Source organism: Asterias rubens, chromosome 11, assembly GCF_902459465.1.
Source record: "Asterias rubens chromosome 11, eAstRub1.3, whole genome shotgun sequence".
Lineage (NCBI taxonomy): Eukaryota > Metazoa > Echinodermata > Asteroidea > Forcipulatida > Asteriidae > Asterias > Asterias rubens.
Window position 1 is genome coordinate 9,275,667 of NC_047072.1, and position 20,496 is coordinate 9,296,162.

General features: G+C 38.3%; 1 protein-coding gene across 3 annotated transcripts; it reads left to right on the plus strand.

The window, feature by feature from the left end:
- The first annotated feature begins 2 nt into the window (after positions 1 to 2).
- Positions 3 to 18,362, plus strand: LOC117296520 (kinesin-like protein KIF25). 3 transcript variants are annotated; one of them, XM_033779492.1, is made up of 18 exons: positions 3 to 132; positions 3,824 to 3,931; positions 4,993 to 5,058; positions 5,803 to 5,925; positions 6,928 to 7,066; positions 7,443 to 7,546; positions 8,038 to 8,142; positions 8,697 to 8,764; positions 9,224 to 9,298; positions 9,600 to 9,758; positions 10,446 to 10,610; positions 11,369 to 11,574; positions 11,983 to 12,177; positions 12,803 to 12,958; positions 14,209 to 14,385; positions 14,767 to 14,835; positions 15,504 to 15,566; positions 18,062 to 18,362. In XM_033779492.1, the coding sequence occupies exons 2-18, from the start codon at positions 3,836 to 3,838 to the stop codon at positions 18,166 to 18,168; spliced, it is 2,073 nt and encodes a 690-aa protein (XP_033635383.1). In that variant the 5' UTR covers positions 3 to 132; positions 3,824 to 3,835; the 3' UTR covers positions 18,169 to 18,362. The 3 variants fall into 3 exon arrangements, with proteins under 3 accessions (XP_033635383.1, XP_033635382.1, XP_033635384.1); XM_033779491.1 differs by lacking the exon at positions 3 to 132 and adding an exon at positions 2,444 to 2,605; XM_033779493.1 differs by lacking the exons at positions 3 to 132; positions 15,504 to 15,566 and adding an exon at positions 2,444 to 2,605.
- The last annotated feature ends 2,134 nt before the right edge of the window (positions 18,363 to 20,496 follow it).

Genomic DNA, 20,496 nt, shown 5'->3' on the forward strand with positions numbered 1-20,496 from the left:
ATGACAGTGTTAGTAAACATGGCACCCTCCGGTCGGTTTTGTGTGTCAGAAATTCTACCGCGAAACTCAAACAACACTGTTCATCAGTGATTGAGTCGGCTGTTTTCATATCTGACAGGGGGTTTCAATCAGGTAGGATATCTTCTGATAATTGTACTTTAATGAAGACTGGTATTTTTTTGTATAGTAGACCAGCATAAAATAAAGAAAATTTAATGTAAACTGCAAACTAGCCGCACGCGCAAACTAGCCGCACGCACAATATTTCACGCGCAATCTTAAGATCGGCGGCGCACCGGCCCATCCCGGCCATCTTCAAAAGCTTGCGTGCGGCATTTAGCGTGTGCGGATGAAGTTTGCGCGCTACATTCGTTTTGTTTACAAACAAAGGTGCCGCGTATGTGTAGACTACGTAACTACGTAGTTCGCTTGCTTGCGCATTGCTCATCATCAGTTCCTGGACATGACATCTTAATTTTTAATTTATTGGGTTTTATTAGTTCAGGTTTCGGTCTTTTAAGATCCCTTTTAAATTTCTGAAGCCTGAACTGAAGGAATTGTTTTGAAAAAGTATGATGAAATTTCCGTGGAATACTTGGTACGCAGGCTAATTTTAAAGGGTCTCTATGATCTATCCTGGTGTCATGTTGTTTCAGTAGGATAACAGGAAAATTATTCACAATCAAAAACTAAATATTTTTTTTTTCAAATCATCTATCCAATTTTTTAACAAATAACACTTTCACTTCATGGTGTGTTGAAATTTATAAAGTTTTGGTTTTACGTTGCGAGAGACAGTCCGCCATTAACAGTGCTTATGCATGCACGACATTGGAGCAACGTCATATGTTTTCACACCTTTCATTGGTTGGTATTTTATTGAATATTCAGAAGCTAGTATGGCGTGCAAAATAAATAAAAAACAACATTCAATTACTACTTAACAAATTTAATTACATTTTTGTCCTAAGGCATTATGGCTACTTTATTAGAATCCAGAGATATCATAAGGCATGAAAGTAAAACACCCCACCACCCCTAGTCTTGAAGTCAAGATGGTAATTGTTAAGCGCGGTGTCTAGTTACAGCGCGGCGTAGCTACGGGGACGATACACACACCCTCGATCCCAGTATGTGTGTGTGAGTCAGTCGCAATTACCTGACATGCCTGAGCTGCCTCGCGCTACCTACGACTGTTGCATGTGTAACATCGCACTGTGACTGTTGCATGAAAGGCAGACAAATAGGCAGCGCCTAACGACTTGTCATCTTATCAAGTCTACACCCCCCCTTGATGCACTCACTTCATAACAATCCGTTTTCCCCCATTTCAGACCAGTAATTTTTGGTTTCGGGAGATAAGAAACCAATCTATGATATTTTCTCTTAAATGTAGACTTAATATTTATTACGCTTATCGGAATTTATTACAGCATGCATGAGTAAAAAAAAAAAAAAAATTGTAATTTTCACTTAAAATATTTTAATATTTTCCCCACATTTGCACACCATAGAATCCCAAATAGTAACCACCTCACGTGATCCATCTAGTGACTAAAGCAGAATGAAACTCAATCTAGCAGATGGTAATTTTGTTTTGAACTTTCGAGGTTGGATGATGTTTCTTTGACTCATTTGAATGTTGGCATAATAATGCACTAGTGATTAGTACCAAAAATCAATCATTTTATAAATGTTTGAGCATAACCAACGACAGGAAACTTTATTCTCAGCATGATTAAGCCTGATGAAAATACAGACCGTGAGTAAACTGCATATATAGCTTCTGTCACTGGTGCAGATTGCACAACTTCGCGATAAACGGGAATCAAAGTTGGGGACCGAAAACATGTGAGGGTCGATAACGTATGACACTACGATATTACGTACTTTTTTTTCTAACACAAAACACAATGCGACCATGCCAATTGCCAATTGCCATATAATAGGCCCATAAGGTTTATCGCGATTCAGAAACGCAATGCATTGTGGAAAGGAATATGGGGCGGTTTCAATGCAGTTTCTACAACTCGCGCACGCAACGCCTATACCTTTGTGTGGGTTCAACAGCGCCCTCTCTTGATATTTTGCTATTCGCGATAAACCTTTTAGCCCATCGGCCATTGTCCACAGATTTACACTACACTGTCTGACTGTTTGAAGATAAATAATAGTAGTAGTCTAGTAGGTGCTGTAGTTTTTGAGAAATGAGTAAAAAAAACAATGTCACAAAAATATGTTTCGTCTCAGTTTTAGCATGCAGAAACGTATTAACCAGTTCTGGCTGGTGGTATGTTATTGTGATGGTATAATTATCTGGTTAATATGTTTTTACATGCTATAAAATAATTACTCTTTTTTTCAGAAACTACAGCACCTCAGTATGTAATATTTGAAGGGAAGCTTTTTACTATAATTATCTTTAAACCTTGTTAGTGTAAGTTTAATGTACATCTGGGGACGACATTTTGAAAAAGTACCCGAATCCTTTAATTTTTTTTAATGTGCCCACAAGTTTAAATCGGATTCAAGCTGCGCGCTCACTGATCACTCAGCGGCGGCAGAAGTTTGCACAAGGATGAACTTTGAAGTTTGCACCAAACAAGTAACAACACACAAAAAAAACAATATTGTTGATCTTGTTAAATTATTGTTTAATAAAACTGTTCATTCAAATTGCGTATGTGCATCATTCTAAATCGCCTCCATGTTTAAAGGCAGTGGACACTATTGGTAATAACTCCAAATATTTACTAGCATAAAACCTTACTTGGTAATGAGTAATGGGGAGATGTTGATAGTATAAAACACTGTGAGAAACGGCTCCCTCTGAAGTAACGTAATTTTCGAGAAAGAAGTAATTTTCCACAAATTTGATTTCGAGACCTCAGAATTAGATGAGGTCTCGAAATCAACTTGCATCTGAAAGCACACAACTTCGTGGGACACGGTTGTTTTTTCTTTCATTATTATCTCGCAACTTTAACAACCAATTGAGCTCAAATTTTCACAGGTTTATTATGTTATGTATATGTTGAGATACACCAAGTGAGAAGACTGGTCTTTGACAATTACCAATAGTGTCCACTGTCTTTAAATTAATCAAACAAACCTTTCCCTACAGATGCCTTGACACTAGACAGATAGTACATAGTGAGACCCTGTTATGCTTAAATGGCAAAGTCAAAGTGGGTAGTTGCTGTACTCCTTTTCAAAAAGGCTACCTCTGTGTTTTGGTCAGCCTTGACAATGAATTGTCTAGGACTTGGTTTTATAAAGCACTCATGATTGTGTGTACTGTTACCAAGGAGACAGCGTTATACTGGCTTCATCAATGGGGGAATGTAGGTCTAATAGCATTTGTGTCCCAGGTCATATTAACTTTAGACTCTGGACATCGGGGAGTGTCAAGTGCTTGTCATACAGATTTATTTGTACTATAAATTTTGTACAAATATTATTTTGTAGGCCCTACTCGCAGTCAAAATTTACAAACTTCCATTATACATTGCACAGAGTTTGCTATTTCATAGACAGTATTTAGCTCAAGGAAGTAAGTACTTTGTTGTATTTTGTTGTAATATTACCTGTTTCAACCTCTATGGGTGTATTACAGGACATTTCTCTCAGTAAATAAAGAAACATTAAGAAATCTGAGTAAGCCACAATTACCTGGTATTCTATTAAGACAAAAACATTTTTCTCAGTTGTTGTAGAGGTGCATTGGAGAACCACTGCCATTGCTGAAAGAATGCAAAGCTAAGAAATATTCTGATGTGTATAACACTCATAATTTTGTTTCGGTTTTGGTTTTTGTTTCCAGTTGTTACATGACATGCCTGTTACTATCACCATGCCTCGCCAACAAGCACCAATGGATCTCACCCATTTCATTCCTGATAAGATGAAAGAATGTGATCGCAAAATACGGGTAAGAACTTAAACGGAAGCAGAGGTTCTTCATCCTCATTAGGATGAGTAATGAAATTTTGTTCAAGATAGCTATCTTGAACAAAATTTCATTACTCATCCTAATGAGGCTTCTTCGATAATAGTTAGGCCTACTGTATTACTTTTTATTAATGGCTCGAAATACTGAAGTGAACAACTATATAGCTAAAAACTGGAAATGTACAATATACAAAAACAGTCATTAAAAATTGTAAAAATTTTGCAAAAAATACTTGACAGAAGCACCCCATTATTGGTGCTTTTAGGAGAGTAAAATGCCCCATACCAACTGGGGTTCATTTCTCTGTGCAGGATAATCCACTGTTGCGTTGGCGCTGGGCATTAAATCAGTCCTTTTCTCAGTATTGTCCATCAAGGCCCACACTTAGTGTATCACAACCTATATATAATATAACAAACCTGTGAAAATTTAGGCTCAATCGGTCATCGGAGTCGGGAGAAAATAAAGGGAAAACCCACCCTTGTTTCCGCACGTTTCACCGTGTCATGACATGTTGTTAAAATAAATCCGTAATTCTCGATATCGAGAATTGATATTGTTTTAATATTTTCTCAAAAAGTAAAGCATTTATGAAATAAAATTTCAAGAGAAGTCTTTCACTATTACCTTCTGTAAACCCTGTAAATTACTGGTCAATCTGTGAACTTTTAATTTTTTGTCTGTACCGAAAGTGTCCAATGGCTTTAAGGGTCTTGCTCAGGGACACAAGTGTCGCGGCTCTGGAACCCGCACTCTGCTGAACAGCATTTCGCTGCATTAACTTAGTTGTGACAGGGCCGCCTAGAAAACTTCTAGTGGTATGAAGCCGCTGAACATGGGAACTGATCCAGTGGCTCATTGTACTAGAAATGAGAAGAACATCTGAAAGTCAACATGGGTGATGGATGGTCACATTTCATTTATGTTGGTCTACAAACTGTAATATCAATTTTCCACCTTCCCAAGCCATGCATTCTTGTATGGGGCATCTACACACTTTTTGTAGTCAAACTCTCAACTCTTTTTTTGTGATCTTGCAGCAAAAAGATGAAAGAATCATTGCCCTGGAAACAGAAAATGCCATGCTGTATCTCAAACTGGCACAGGTGAGTGTGGTATGGGTAAAACTGGTGAATACATTCCATTGTAACCCCGTGCCCTTTACGTATGAAAAAAATAAATAAAAAAAGTATCTAGAATCATTACGGTGATCTATTTTAAAGAAACATATTTTCAGAACTAAAAGCTGTCATTTTTTCTAAAAAAATAAATAAAAATAAAAATAAGAAAAAGATGAAATTAATGATAACTTTTTGGGTACAGGAGAATCATACATAAAATAAAACTTAACAATGGATGTGATGTTTATTTATATAATTCTTTGCTTATTCTTGGGATATCTTTGCTTATTCTTGGGATATCTTTGCTCATTCTTAGGATGTCTGTGCTCATTTTATTTTTGAGATGCCTTTGCTCATTCTTGGGGTGTCTTTGCTTATTCTTGGAATGTCTTTGCACATTCTTAGGATGTCTTTGCTTATTATCGGGATGTCTGCGCCCATTCTTGGGATGTCTGTGCTAATTCTTGGGATGTCTTTGCTCATTCCTTGGTACGTCTTTGTCATTCTTTGGATGTCTTTGCTCATTCTTGGTATGTCTTTGCATCTGTGTCATTCTTTGGATGTCTTTGCTCATTCTTGGGATGTCTTTGCTCGTTCTTGGAATGTCTATGCACATTCTTGAGATGTCTAAGTTGCTCATTATTGGGATGCCGTTGCTCATTGTTGGGGTGTCTTTGATCAATCTTATCTATGTCCTTCTCATTGTCTTTCTTTGTGTCCCTGAGACAGCTTCAAGGTGAAGTAATCAGCAGTCGTGAGGCCATGGGTCATCTGAAACGTGTTATGGATGTTGAGGATGATACACAGCTGCGTGTTGGACGTGCCTGCTCTCAGATCTATCAGCAAGTACAGGTACATTTACAGCACTTTAAGGCCACCTTGTTTTAATCATATACAAGAAAACTGACATCTAAAAATTTCATCTCAAATGGTATTAGCGGTTTTGAGATATATTTCGCCGAAGATCTGGAGGGAATTTCCACACAGAAAGAATATTCCTTATTTCCAGATTCAAAATTTGGGGCATACGTTCAGAAGAAATCCTTGAGAGTAATAACCCAATTCTAGCTTTAGAGAGCACACTGCACCCCTTTTCAAGCAATTTAAAACACTCGATATTTTTAAACTTTATAAATATCATCTTGGGGTCCTTATGTTTAAGTTTGAATCTAACTTGTTACCAGGTAACATAAGACTCCTCTTTACACGAAATATTGACATCCATTCACATAACACTAGATCAGCTACTAAAATTCATATTGGAAAGGCTCGGACCACTTTATTTATGAAAACAGTCAGACATCAAGGCCCCCTACTCTGGAATCAGCTCACCCCAATACCTTCATTTAGAACTGTGCACAGCTTCAAAAAATACTTGAAAAACCTACTTATAACCAGTATCGTCTAAAATGACACCACCTGTAACTACACGCGTACTGTACCATGATTATCCATTCCAAATTATCAAGTTTTGTAATTTCCTAAATATGTTCTGTAAATTTTCCTTTTTGTTATCAACTCTCAATATGTATTTAAGGCTGCATAGCAAACAAATTGTTAAAAAATTACAAACAAACATTGTTTTGTGTTATTTTTGCTGTATGCATTACACCTTTCACTGTACTTTCGTTTAATCAATCAACATTGTTATTGTTATAAACTAAAACCAATAAATTTATATTTTAAAGGGTCCAGGCTCTTATCACCACCAAAGATTTTTATTGCCATTAATTTTAAGAATGATTACCACACGTAAGCTAAGGACATTAAGTTCTCTTTATCAGATTCAGGTAAACTTTCTTTAGAAGTTTATTTTAATTGTAACATGTCTCATCTCGTTTATTCTTTTTTCAGGACACTAAGCGTGACCTCAAGCAGCTACGTGAAGTTGTGAGGTCAATACCGAGTAAGATGACCTTTGACCTGACTTCACTGCAAGACAAAGCAGCGTCTCTCAGTCAGTCGCTCATTACAGATAATTTGGAGTCGAAAGGTATGGATTAATGAAACGTTAAAACTTGATATTATTTTGATATCAGTTCTCAAAAATTTTAGTTTTTCTAGCTGCTTTGATTGATTATGAGAGGAGAGTTGTTGCTCTGAAAATTATTTAACATCATCGGATCTCAAACATTACAGTTGTGTCCTTGAGCAAGATGCTTACTGTAATGGCTTCTCTTCACCCAGGGGTATAAACCCAATACATTCCAAATTCTCCACGCACAGGCAGGACTCCCCATATTGTCAAAAAAGTTAATATTTCCACACTCTCTACATAAGTTCTTTCATTTGAAACTGTTAAACTCACTTTATTTCACCGCAAAATGCCACTGTCAACATCATGTTATGATGTTATTTCTTTGGGATAGACCTGAGGGAGAGGTTAGAAGAGCTGGAGGAAGGAATCAAGACGGCTGAGGAGAGATTCACGAAGGAGAAAAAGAGAAGGAAACAGCTGCACAACACACTGGTGGTAAGTAAGGATGATTCCTGCACTGAAAGGCAAACGCATTCAAAAAATTGCATCCAACAAAATTCTAAAAAGTCAGGCCTCAAGTCAATAGTTAAATGCATCCATAGAAAATGCTGTGGTGCCCTGTGCTTTTGTTGTGGTGCCCTTTGCAATGTTCAAATACATAGGCCTTACATGGAGATACTTAGTGTGAGTCTGTATGAGTTGCCAGAGGAAAAAGCCTGATTCATACTTCGTGCGAATGTGAATACAATGTGAATTTGAAGTCACAACTCTGTTTTGACAACGATATTCGCAAAAGAGTTGAGCGCAACTCAAACCCTGCAAATTATTCGTTGCGAATATGTGATGTCAACATTCGTATCGCATTCACATTCGCAGTATGAACCAGGCTAAAGGATGTTTTATTTTGGCCTCTTTCGTTAATGTAGCTTCCCCCGTAACAGTTCCACATGTTATTTTGTGTGTATTTTGTGTTTGTTTTCTTGTAGGAACTACGAGGTAACATCAGAGTGCATTGTAGATCCAGACCGATCATGGCAAGAGACTCTAGGCAGGGCTCACAATTAGAGCAGGTGGTTCATGTAATTGACGATGTGAGTAAGAGTATATCATTTCGATATAATTTCTATTAAGTTGAAAAATAATAAATCATTTCGTCAGTCACCCTATTTTAATTCTGAGGAGGTTTTTGTGTAAGCAAGTCTTATTAAGTCAATTATGTGTCAAATAATATTTGGGATTTTACTCTTCCACTGAACTTTCCGAAGTCCTGTGGAAAAAGCTGAGGGACATATTTCTTGGGTGGGGATTGCTCCAACAATCCTGTATTTTAGAGCAGGGTTTAATTTCATGGCCGCAATCAAAAGTTTGCTCTAAGGTGCTGATGTATGGGCACAAACAGGAAAATTGTTATTGATGGTACACTTCCTGAAGCAGGTGAGCTTTCAGGAGTGTCTTGAATGTATGCAGTGAGGTGGTATCTCTGATGTATTGTGGAAGTTTGTTCCAGATTCTGGGTCCGTATACCGAACATGATCATTCGGCAACAGAGACACTATGGGTTCTAAGCTCAACAATAAGTTTTGCATTATAATTGTTGATGTGTACAGTTCATGTGTATTATTTTATTTACATTCTATTGTGGCAGGAAAACCTATCAGTCAAGTACAACAAACCGGGGTCTGGAGCCACCAACAAAATGTTTGAGTTTGAACAGTAAGTACAAACAAACAAGACACAGCTTTGTTTACTTGTTCTTGTATACAAGTTTACATGCAAAACCTAAACATGATTTGTTGCAAGGCACTCCTTAATGTTAAGAGCAATGTGGAAAATGCCCCTATAAATAATGTTTTATAAGATGACATTATTTCACACATGGAGACATCTTGAGCAAGAGTACCAACTATCTTGAGCAAGAGTACCAACTATAGATGCTGAAACTCACTTAGATTGATTAGTAACTACGAAATTTCAATTGTATACAATGTTTTTCACATCTTTATTGATCCTGTGTTTACTCGCCACAGGATGTGCAATCTGATGTATTTGAGGTAGTATTTGAGCCGCACTCTAGTCTAGCCAAACTGCCTAGTCTACGTAAAAGGATTAATTAAACAATACTTTTATTGTTATTCAACTTTTGTCCAAAATTGTATTTGTTGTCTTTCGAAGTGTTTACTCACCACAAGATGTCCAATCTGATGTATTTGAGGAAGTACAACCTTTGCTGACCTCACTTCTTGATGGGTGAGTATTTGTTGCTTTGAATGTTGTTCTTTCGAGGTAGTTTCTATATTTATTTTTGTATATTGTTTCACTTGCGGTAAACACCATTAATGTCTCTTCTTGCGTGGTAGACTATGTTCTTTTGAGAAACTTGTCACATGGGTGTTACCGCAAACCACACATTGATATCTTACCTTGCATAATGCCTCAAAACCCACATTTTTTCTTCAGTAGGCTCTATTCATTTCATAATGCTCCAAATTGGTTTCATGCATATTAGCTTTCATTTATGTGGCAGAGTTATTTCTTAAATTATTTCCAGTTATAATGTGTGTATCATGGCCTACGGACAGACGGGCAGTGGGAAGACATATACCATGCTTGGAGATAACTATACTGACCTGCATAAAGACATCGGTGAGGAGTTAGATATGCATCCATCAGATGGAGTCATACCCAGAGCTGCAGTGGAAATGTTCAAGTATGTACATTAAGGTGTCCCCAGCTAGGGTTCAATATTTGGTCCATTAAAAATGTGTGCATGTACATGTAGGAGTACCTATTCACACGCACAAGAGGTACCGCAGGGTTCTATAGTTTGCCCACATTACTGTTCTGGAGTCATGTGATGATTATAAAAACAAGAAAGGTTTGTCTTTAGTAACTATTTTTACGTGTATTTGAGGTACCACAGGGTTCCATAGTTTGTCCACATTACTTTTCTAGAGTCTTTGTTAAGATTATATAACCAAGAAAGGTTTTAATCCACTTACATGTAGGAGTAACTGTTGACGTGCAAGAAGGTACCACAAGGTTCCGCAGTTTGCCCAAATTACTGTTCAGGAGTCATGTACATAATATAAAGGTTTTTGAGTACATGAATGTTGTCAAAACAAATCTGTAGTGGTATGAGAAACACAATTTAAGAGATCGCAAGAGCAACACAACTGATTCCACTTAAATATTTAGGGAGGAGTTGTTTTATAAACTGTGTCTTAAGAGATATACATGATATAGGAGCAAATGACATTGTCTTTTGTTAAACTTGTAAATACAACAGTCAGTTCCCCGACCGAGGTGCAAGTTTCCGTTCAGCTGGAAAAATAAATGAATTGTTAGAGTGAAATTCGGAAATGTTTTTTGTTGTGGTACATGTATCTGATTGCAGATTGATAGAAGACAAGCCAGCCAACAGTCACAGCCTTGAAGTGTCCGTTGTTGAGGTTTATAATAACGATATCCGGGACCTCTTAGAGCCTGACGCCGGTGTCGCCAAACTCAATCTTCGCACTGCTGATGACGGCTCAATGGAAATACCCTCACTGACACAAAGGTAAGACAATCGGTCATTGTGCCAATGTGCCATTGTGCATCCTCTTAGAGTGATCCCATAAGCCTTTTTGAGATATGGCGGACACAATGCTACAACACCTTGTTTAGGTAAAACTGTGTGTATTACATGTACACCCAAAACAAATAGTACACTCCTATCACAACCGCCATACCATAAAAATGCTTATGGCTGCCGCTTCCCAGGTTGTATTGTAAACTTGGTTGTGATCCCTGGCTGCACGGCAGTTAACGGCTGTATGGCATCGGACTAGTACATGTAGATAGCTCAGTTGGTAGCGAGCCAGCATAATTGAACTGGAGGTCTTTGGTTCAGATCCCGCTCTAGTAAATTTGTCTTTGTTCAAACCCAAATCATTTATAGTTAACCCGGTCAGTTTCCCTCGTGGTTTATGTTTTGATATCAATTAATAAGATGGTGAGCAAACATAAAATTATCTCTGGTATAAGAAATTGTTGTGTCATACTGAGTTTATCTAAATAAGGAGTACACTGAATACACCCTGAATTTTCAGTAGATCAGAAGGTCACAATCCCTCGCAGAAAGCCATTTTTACCCCCTGGTTGGAGAGAAGCAACTAAAAGCAAAGCATATTTCTCAAGGACACACGTGTCATGACCGGGATTCGAACCCACACTCTGATGACTTAACCACCAGATCTTGAATTTGATGCTCTTAACTGCTCGGCTACGACATCCTACTGCAGCATATCTTAATATATTTTTCTGTCCTCATTTCAGACAAGTGGAAAGTGCAGCTGAAGTTGTGGGGATCGTACAGCACGGAATGTTACATAGACATGAAGATGCCACATTCGTACACGCTCACTCCAGCCGATCCCATCTCATTGTAACACTGACCGTCACTACCTACCCTAGAGGGGCACCAACCACAACACCCAATGCATCCAGGAGTGCTTCACCAGTAGCTGAACTTCCATCACCAGGTAAAACAAAACAAAAAAACACCAGGAAAGCCTGATGAGAAGCAATCATATTTCTTAAAGAGCCATCAGATACCATTGATTTAGCCGAGTACAGGTTGTAACCCCACTGTAGTTATCATACCTTTTTACTATTGTTGTATAGTGTCATTTTTTTAGTAACTGCCCTTTTATCTTTCTAGGGTTTACTTTTTAACTTTCTATTTAGGCCTACTCTTTCTTTCTTGTACCATTTAACCCCTTTTTTTAACATTAGTATTTTATACTGGTTTGATTTTATAATGACCTGTAGATAAAATGGAAAGATAATTTAGATAATTAATGACCTTACATGAACCTTCAGTCTTTAGATGTCTATAGGTTATTAAACGTGTAACAATAAAACACCTTGTACTATTTTGTTTACTGTAGGAAGTTTCCCATCCAGGAGTACGAGGCGTAACATGTCGATACCGGCCATCTCATTCCAAGCAATCTCATCTCTGAGTGGAACGCAGTCGCCAATCTCATCAGCGAGTGGTACACCTGTTTTCTTCCCTTCTAGCCAGCCTGGTGTCGTTAAGACTAAACTGCAGCTGGTCGACCTGGCAGGAAGTGAATGCGTTGGTGAGTATCAACCATCAGACTGAATGGCTGATGAGAGGTCTACGTTATGTGAATTACCCATTAAAAGCAGAGCAGAGGAGCTTTAATGTAATTTACCCAGTCAGTTTTCCTTGTGGTTTATTACTTGATATTTAGTATTAAAAAGTTGCATCCCCCTTACACACGCCTTTAAGGTGATACCCTGGCTGCCGCTTCCCAGGTTGTATTGTAAACTTGGGTGTGATACCTCGCCTCAGGGAAGCTTTGACTGGCACTCCTGAACAAAGATATTGACTAAAAAGTGAGACTGCCAACATAGGGCTAGATAGCTCATTTGTGAGCGCCAGTATGTTAATCTGGAGGTCAATGGATCAAGTCACCCCCCCAGTCAATGTTTCTTTGATCAACCCAGAATTATTTCAAACCTACCCACCCAGTTTTCCTTGTGGTTTATAGATGGATTGCAATACGCGTCATCGACCGTCATCTTTGATGTAAAACATTGGAAAATACATGCGTGTACACGCTGTGCGTGACTTCCAATGGTAGCTCTTCATGTGGGCACAATTCATCAAATAAGGCGCCCGATGACGCCTGTTGCATGATGACATCTAACATGATCTTGATTATAATGAATTTGCTACAGGTATGTCTGGTGTGACAGGCGCTGCCTTACGAGAGACCTCCCACATCAATCGGAGTTTGTCCGCCCTGTCCGATGTACTCGCTGCTTTGGCCGAGGGCAGGTCTCATGTACCTTACCGTAACAGTCGTCTCACGCATCTACTGCAGGATTCCATTGGTGAGTCAGGATTATTTGTGCTCAATTTTATAATAATAATATAATATCGAATATAGCGCACGTATCTACCAAACAAGGTATTCAAGGCGCTGAGTATATACAAAGTTTCAGAAAGATAGGTTATTGCAGTGATGAATTCTGAGACCCAATTATGTAGCACCTTATAAGGGTTTACAAGGTGCTACGGCGCATTAAGCAGCCACAACCAGGAACACCGGGGCGAACCCCTTCTCTTTACGATAAGTGCACTGGGTTCTTTTACATGCGTTACACAACACATGGGACCAACGGCTTTATGTCCCATCCGAAGGACGAAGCAATGGTTAAGTGTCTTGCTCAAGGACACAGTGTCACGGCTGGGGATTCGAACCCACACTCTGCTGATCAGAAACACCAGAGTTTGAATTTGGTGCTCTTAACCGCTCGGCCGAGACACTTCCAAAGTAAATAAGTTGGAAACCAATCATTGGACCTCATAAATAGTAGCAGAGATATCAAACTAACTGCTCTTTTTAGAATCAACACAACTCAAGGGAGACATTTATAAAAATGATATTACAGGAAACAACACTAAATCGGGTGTCCACCGTGCAAGTTTCAAATCTTACTCATATTATTAAGTGAAACAAAAATACCAATTTGGCGTTCGGCAATCACTCTTCAAATTAATGGCATTGAAATCTTACTTGGTTAGATGTATAGGAGCTGTCGATAGTTAATAGCATTTTGAAAATCATTTCACGTCCAATGTAATATGCTTGTAAAAAATGGTAGCAGTCATCCCCCAAAGTTTGATCCTGAGAATTTTTTCTCTCAGATACATTTCTCAGATTTTGTTTTCAAATAATTGATTATTCTTCCTGTGATAACATAACCGCTCCTGATTTTTGGCGATATCTCAAAAATGAGGCTAGTTTTATTGGGTGCGTTCGTTTAGCTTCCCTGGGTTGACCCCGGTCTGCCCGGGTACGTTCGAATAGCTTTGACGGGGCTCACCCAGGTCAGCCCCCAGTGCCCTGCTTGTGGAGTGGGTCACTTGGGGGTGACCTGAGGAGCATGCCGTCACCCTGAGGGGGCGAGTGTGATCGTTCGTTTAGCTCTTGTCAGGGGCTCACCCACGGGTGAGTACCACGGGGTAGACCCAGGCAAGCTAATCGAACGCACCCATTGTATACATTTACATTTGTATAGGATTAAAACAATCAAACGGTTCCAAAAACCCAAAGCATACTTTCCCTTATAACATGCAGGCGGTGATGCCAAACTCCTGGTACTCTGCTGTGTGTCACCGACGCAGGCTTTTGCCACAGAGACGCTGCAGTGCCTTGGATTTGGAACCAGGGCAAGACAGGTGCAGCGGGGACCAACTAAGAAACGCAATGCATCTGGAAATAGTAGCGCCACCGGTAGTAGTAACATTCACCCAAGTAAGTACATTTTATTTTATTTTTTCTGTAAGTTGTTTTGTTTTTATTGTTAATAATGTCAAGTTTTGATCATTATTTGAAATTGAAGTGTTATTTTTAGATCAGTGAGTAGTCAATTGTAGGATTACTAAAATTTATATTTTGTTTCTAACTTTTTGTATATTGAACCCTTGCATGGAACGCATCTGCAAATTGCACGTCTTCCATTCCCAGTATTTTGGGAGTTGATTTGTTTTCGTGCATTTTGACTCCCAAATTGGCAGACAGGATAGTTGTGTATAAAGTGTGCTTATTGCATCTCATTGGGCTCTTCTTTGTATCTCATTACAGAAGGGTTTAAATTTAGTTGTAACATTGTGACTTTCAAATTGTTTGTGTTAGGTCAAGGAGGTGATATGTCGCCAATAGCTATCGCCAGAAATAGAGGCCACAGAGCGAGTATTGCAGTCAGTAAGTATGACAATTTCAGGCTAGAATAAATCCTTTATTTCCACATAGGCTTTAAAAAGAAATTTTTCTACTGAATCTACCCATGTTTTTCTTTGAGAGTGAAAGATGTTTTACTTGAAATTGTTTAGCTTACCAGACATGAGGAATTTTATAGATATTTGAGATGTTGCTTTACCAAGATGCCTATAAAAGGGGTTGAGCTTACAAAATCTTCTGTAAAAATATGGTTTTACCAAAGTGACAAAAGTTTTAGTTAGGACCTTTTCAAGTTTATAGGCTTGTAAACAATGATGGTTCTATCAAAGTATGGCTTTCGACTGTCACCCCGAACAAAGATATTGACAAAATAGAGAGACCGACAACACAGGGTTGGATTACTCAGTTGTTTAGAGCCTGGCATGGTACTCTGGAGGGTCTCAGGTTGTTATCCTGCTGGAGTAAGTTGCTCAACTGAAAATTGTTGTAAAGTTTACCCATTCGTTTTTACTTGTGCTTTTACTTGCAAAATATTGAAGCAATACTCACAACTTTCAAATGTGATCCGTCATAAATGAGTAGTTTGTCGTGGAAGTTAACTGAAAAGTTCATGATGCTGGATCAGAGGTCAAGATTGAATAATGATGCAGGGTCAAGAGGTCACTATTGAATAATGAGTGTTTATCCTGCAGCCTCTTCTGGATCCTTACTCCCCGTCCCTCGACTCCTCAAGGAATCCCATATGAGACACAGAGGTGAAGATTGCTGCTACTGAGAATAACTCAACTGCATTCGCACTAACAAAAAGTTATACTCACAGCACCCAGCACTAATAATAATAATAATAATATAATAAACCATTCTTATGCAACGCATATCACCCACAGATATAGAATACGCGGGTTCTGGCATGGGGGCCGCCATGGCCTATCTCCAATGTTCATTTTCTGTGCGTTGCCGTCAGCACGTGACTTTTTGCCATCAGCACATGACATTTAGCGCGTCAAAGGCCTATCTCCCGTGTTTATTTTCGCGCGTTAACCTTTTGAACATGAAATTTGTACCGCGTCCATGGCGAACCAAAATTTGTTCTACAAAGGCAATGGCGCGTATGTACGCGCGGCCGATCTATAATTCTATATCCATGATATCACCATAAGGTCCCTACGTGCTCAGTTTTGGAGCTACGTGTTGAAGTATGAGACTGATTCTTTTACAAAGCACCATGTAATGGTTTGCATGGTGCTGAGGCGTAATATGCAGCCAATCAAAAGGAACACCGGTGCGAACCCCTTCTCTTACACGATAAGTGCACTGGGTTTCTTTTACCTGCATTCACAACACATGGGACCCTTGGCTTTATGTCCCATCCGAAGGGACGAAGCAATTAAGTGTTTTAACTAAAGTGTCTTGCTTAAGGACACGTGTCACGAGTGAGACTCGAACCCACACTCTGCTGGATCAGAAACACCATAGTTTGGTGCTAAGCCGCAACACGCCACAATTAGTTTTTCTATAAAGATGCAAATGAATTTTTGAAAGTTACTTAAGCGTCTGGAGATCTCGTGGTGTTGTTGTCATTCATTCCAGAAAATATACAGCCATCGTTTGCACAAATAAGAAGTTACACCCACAGCAATCAGCGCTAATAGTTTGTCTTTATAGAAATTGGAGTTGGAAGTAACTTTAGCGCATCTTGATCTCTTTGTTTTGTTCAATGCCATTTTTTGCAGAGTATATACAGCAATTGCACTAATGAGAATTGTTCATCATAGCACTAATCACAAATAGTGATAATCATAGAACTTCTTAGGAGTTGATGTTGCCTTATTTGAATAACTTTACCATTTAAAGAATTGTTAATCATAGCACTAATCACAAATAGTGACAATCATAGAACTTCTTAGAAGTTGATGTTGCCTTATTTGAATAACTTTACCATTTCAATTTAATTGTTTTAATATAGCATCTGTTGCTAAGGGGGTCCAACTAACATACGGCTGTTGATTTCTAGCCTGCAAGAAAGACTCTGCTAGAGTCGAAACGTCAGGCTATTAACTTCTTTTTTTTTGGCATTTTAAATAACAAGCGTTTTACTCACCGCACCACATTACAAATAGCTGAAGTCATGTTACACCTTTGCAGATTACACCATATTAGTTAATAATCCATCAATTTTGAATTGTGGTTCTAACATCTGATGAGTTATACCGCCATTATTTGCACAAGAATTTTAGTTTATAGATCCATCCAGCACAAATAGTTTTTATGGTGGCATCAAACTACTTTTGCAATTTTTACGGATAGGAAGGGGGAGATCAAATTCGTTTTCTACAACTGTGTAGAACACCAGCACTTTGCACATCAAACACAAGTTTTATACACAATTCATCCATCATTAATGAAAGAAATACCAAAGTTAACATTTTCATGGTATGACAATTTTACCCATATTTAAACTCGCACCTCATCAGAAGGAAGTGTATGAAATCTAGTTTAAGAATTGGCGGAACAAAGACGCATGGCAAAACATTTTTTTTAAAGGGGGTGGGGAGGGGTTACCCCATTTTGGTGACAAAACTCAGTACCATATCACTGACTCAGGGGTCGATTTCACAAAGAGTTAGGAGATATTCAAAACTTACTGCTAGTCTTAAAGGCAGTGGACACTATTGGTAATTACTCAAAATAATTATTAGCATAAAACCTTTCTTGGTGACAAGTAATAGGGAGAGGTTGATTGTATAAAACATTGTGAGAAACGGCACCCTCTGAAGTGCCATAGTTTCCGAGAAAGAAGTAATTTGATTTTGAGACCTCAGATTTAGAACTTGAGGTCTCGAAATCAACCATCTAAACGCACACACCTTCGTGTGACAAGGGTGTTTTTTCTTTCATTCATATCTCGCAAGTTCGATGACCGATTGAGCTCAAATTTTCACAGGTTTGTTATTTTATGCATATGTTGAGATGAAGGCAAGCTAGTCTTTGACAATTACCAATAGTGTCCACTGCCTTTAAGTTAGGATGAGTAACTCTTCCTAACTCAAGATAAAATACTAGTCTTAAACTCTTTGTGAAATTCACCCTTGCTCTAACAAGTTGCACTAAATGTAAAAAACAAGTTAACAATCTGATGAGCTTGCACTTTAGACACAAGTAACACATGTAAACTAAAACTACAACTTCTTCTTTCTCTGCTATCATCGCTCTTGATGACACACTTGTTTTGTTTTGTTTCTTACCCAAGGGAGTGTGCCAAATCTAGAGACACAACTTGCTCAATTTAATGCTGGTCGCAGATCACCAAGACCTGCACGTCCTGCTATCAACAGGAGTGACAGCTATCATAAATGAGCCATAACTACAGATCAAAGCTATACATGTACATGTACTTTAAATCCAAAGCTGTGTTAAGACCAAGGTGAATGATGGTCACTTGTGCGCCAACCAAGGCTGCAAAGTAGTGACCACCAAAGTTTAAAGAGCCAATAAAGGATGATCTCAATATGTCAACTATTACCTTTTTATGGCCAAATAGACATCGCAGATACCGGTTAAAAACAATTTTACTCTCAAAATTTGCATTAAGTAATAAATATCTCAAGTCAAAAATGCACCCGGCCGCGCGGCTTTTTCAGCCGAGAGTCAAAAACGGCTTATCTATTATAATGACCCTGGACACCAGTGACGAATTTCCCCTATTGGTTTTGAACAGAGTTCTCCAGCTTTGGCATTTCCACACCAAATAGCCACCACTGACGTCACGATTCCTTTGTCGCGCGGGTTTGTTTGACCCCAAGTTTTTCAGAAATTTGGCTTGGAGCGTTCTGGAGAAAACCCATTTTTACCCTGTTTTAACGCGAGGTAAGAGACTCGTTTTATTTTTTGTTTCTTGGATGGACCCCAGCTATTAGAAAACTGTAACATCTGTATATTTGAGATCATCCTTTGTTGGCTGTTTAATGGTATAAAAATGGGCCCAACAATGAGTTGATGATGATGTCGTATGCTATGTCGATCCCTATTGAATTGTGTCAGCCTGTTTACAACCAGGTTAACAGCCGGGTCCCCAGCCTGATAAAGCACTACGATGACACCATTAAATGAGGCTACTTGTAGACCAAAGATACTGCAACTTAAAGCCATTATACACTTTCGGAACAGAAAAAAAAATCACAGATTTACAAATAACTTACAGGGTTTGCAGAAGGTAATGGTAAAAGACTTCTCTTGAAGTATTGTTCCATTAAATGCTTTACTTTTTGAAAAAACATTAAAACAATTACCAATTCTCGACAACGAGAATTACAGTTTATAGTAAACACATGTCATGACACGGCGAAACATGCGGAAACAAGGGTGGGTTTTCCTGTTATTTTCTCCCGACTCCGATGACCAAATGAGCCTAAATTTTCACAGGTGTGTTATTTTATGTATAAGTTGTGATACACAAAGTGTAGGCCTTTGGACAATACTGTTTACCGAAAGTGTCCAATGGCTTTTAAAGCTCTATCAAGACTTAACCACCAACATACATGTAAATGATGGTCAATTGTGCTGTGTCAACCAAGGCTGCAAAGCAGTGACCAAAATCTTTATTCATAAATACCTCAGACAGTTTCGCTATTCCTATTGGTGGAGAGCGCGTCACGTGGGTGTGTATAAACCTTTGTTCATGACCAGTAAAAGGTGTTAATTCATGGGCGTGAACGTGTAGTTGAAAAGCCATTATTAAACATTTAGTTTGGGAGCCTTTACACATCTTTAGTCAGGATACAATGATGGCAAATTTTGAATTTTAATTTTTTATCTGTTGAGAAAGACTCTGCCAGGGCCAAAACGTCAGGCCATTAACTATTGTTTGCTTTTATAACATAGGTCCTTTTAGTTGGTAAATTATAAGTTGTTTGCAACAGGTAATTCTTATTTTTGTATATATTGAGGGGCAGTACTACAGTGTGTAAATACTTTACCTGTAGTTATAGATGTACATTGTATGTAAATACAATTAAGGAGTTTGATTAAAATTAGTCAAATAAAACATCAAAACGTAAATATTTGTTTTATCTTCATTTCAAATGTTGAAAGTTAGCTGTCAACACGAAGCAGTTGATTTTAAAATGAGGAATTACTACCCCCACCCTTTTTAACATTGTACAGTTAAAGTACATGTAGGGTCATGGTTCCTAATACTCACTTAAAGGCAGTGGACACTATTGGTAATTACTCAAAATAGTTATTATCATAAAACCTTTCTTGATTACGAGTAATGGGGAGAGGTTGATAGTATAAAACATTGTGAGAAACAGCTCCCTCTGAAGTGGCGTAGTTTTCGAGAAAGAAGTAATTTTCCGCAAATTAGATTTCGAGACCTCAAGTTTAGAATTTGAGGTCTCGAAATCAAGCATCTGAAAGCACACAACTTCATGTGACAATGGTGTTTTTTTCTTTCATTATTATCTCGCAACTTCGACGACCGATTGAGCTCAAATTTTCACAGGTTTGTTATTTTATGCATATGTTGAGATACACCAACTGCGAAGACTAATCTTTGACAATTACCAATAGTGTCCACTGTCTTTAAATAAGAACACAAAGAACTCAAATTTACCTTTGAATCAAAACCGACATTTATTGCTGGATAAACTTGCATATTCTTGGGCAGTTTTTCACCTATGTATA

Bases quoted from the DNA above. Each gene is read 5' to 3' on its own strand.
- LOC117296520 (XM_033779491.1), top strand. From the start codon at position 2,579: ATGAACTTTGAAGTTTGCACCAAACAA. The intron at 7,547-8,037 runs GTAAGTAAGGAT...GTTTTCTTGTAG, and splicing joins AGCTGCACAACACACTGGTG to GAACTACGAGGTAACATCAG. The intron at 12,178-12,802 runs GTGAGTATCAAC...AATTTGCTACAG, and splicing joins GGCAGGAAGTGAATGCGTTG to GTATGTCTGGTGTGACAGGC.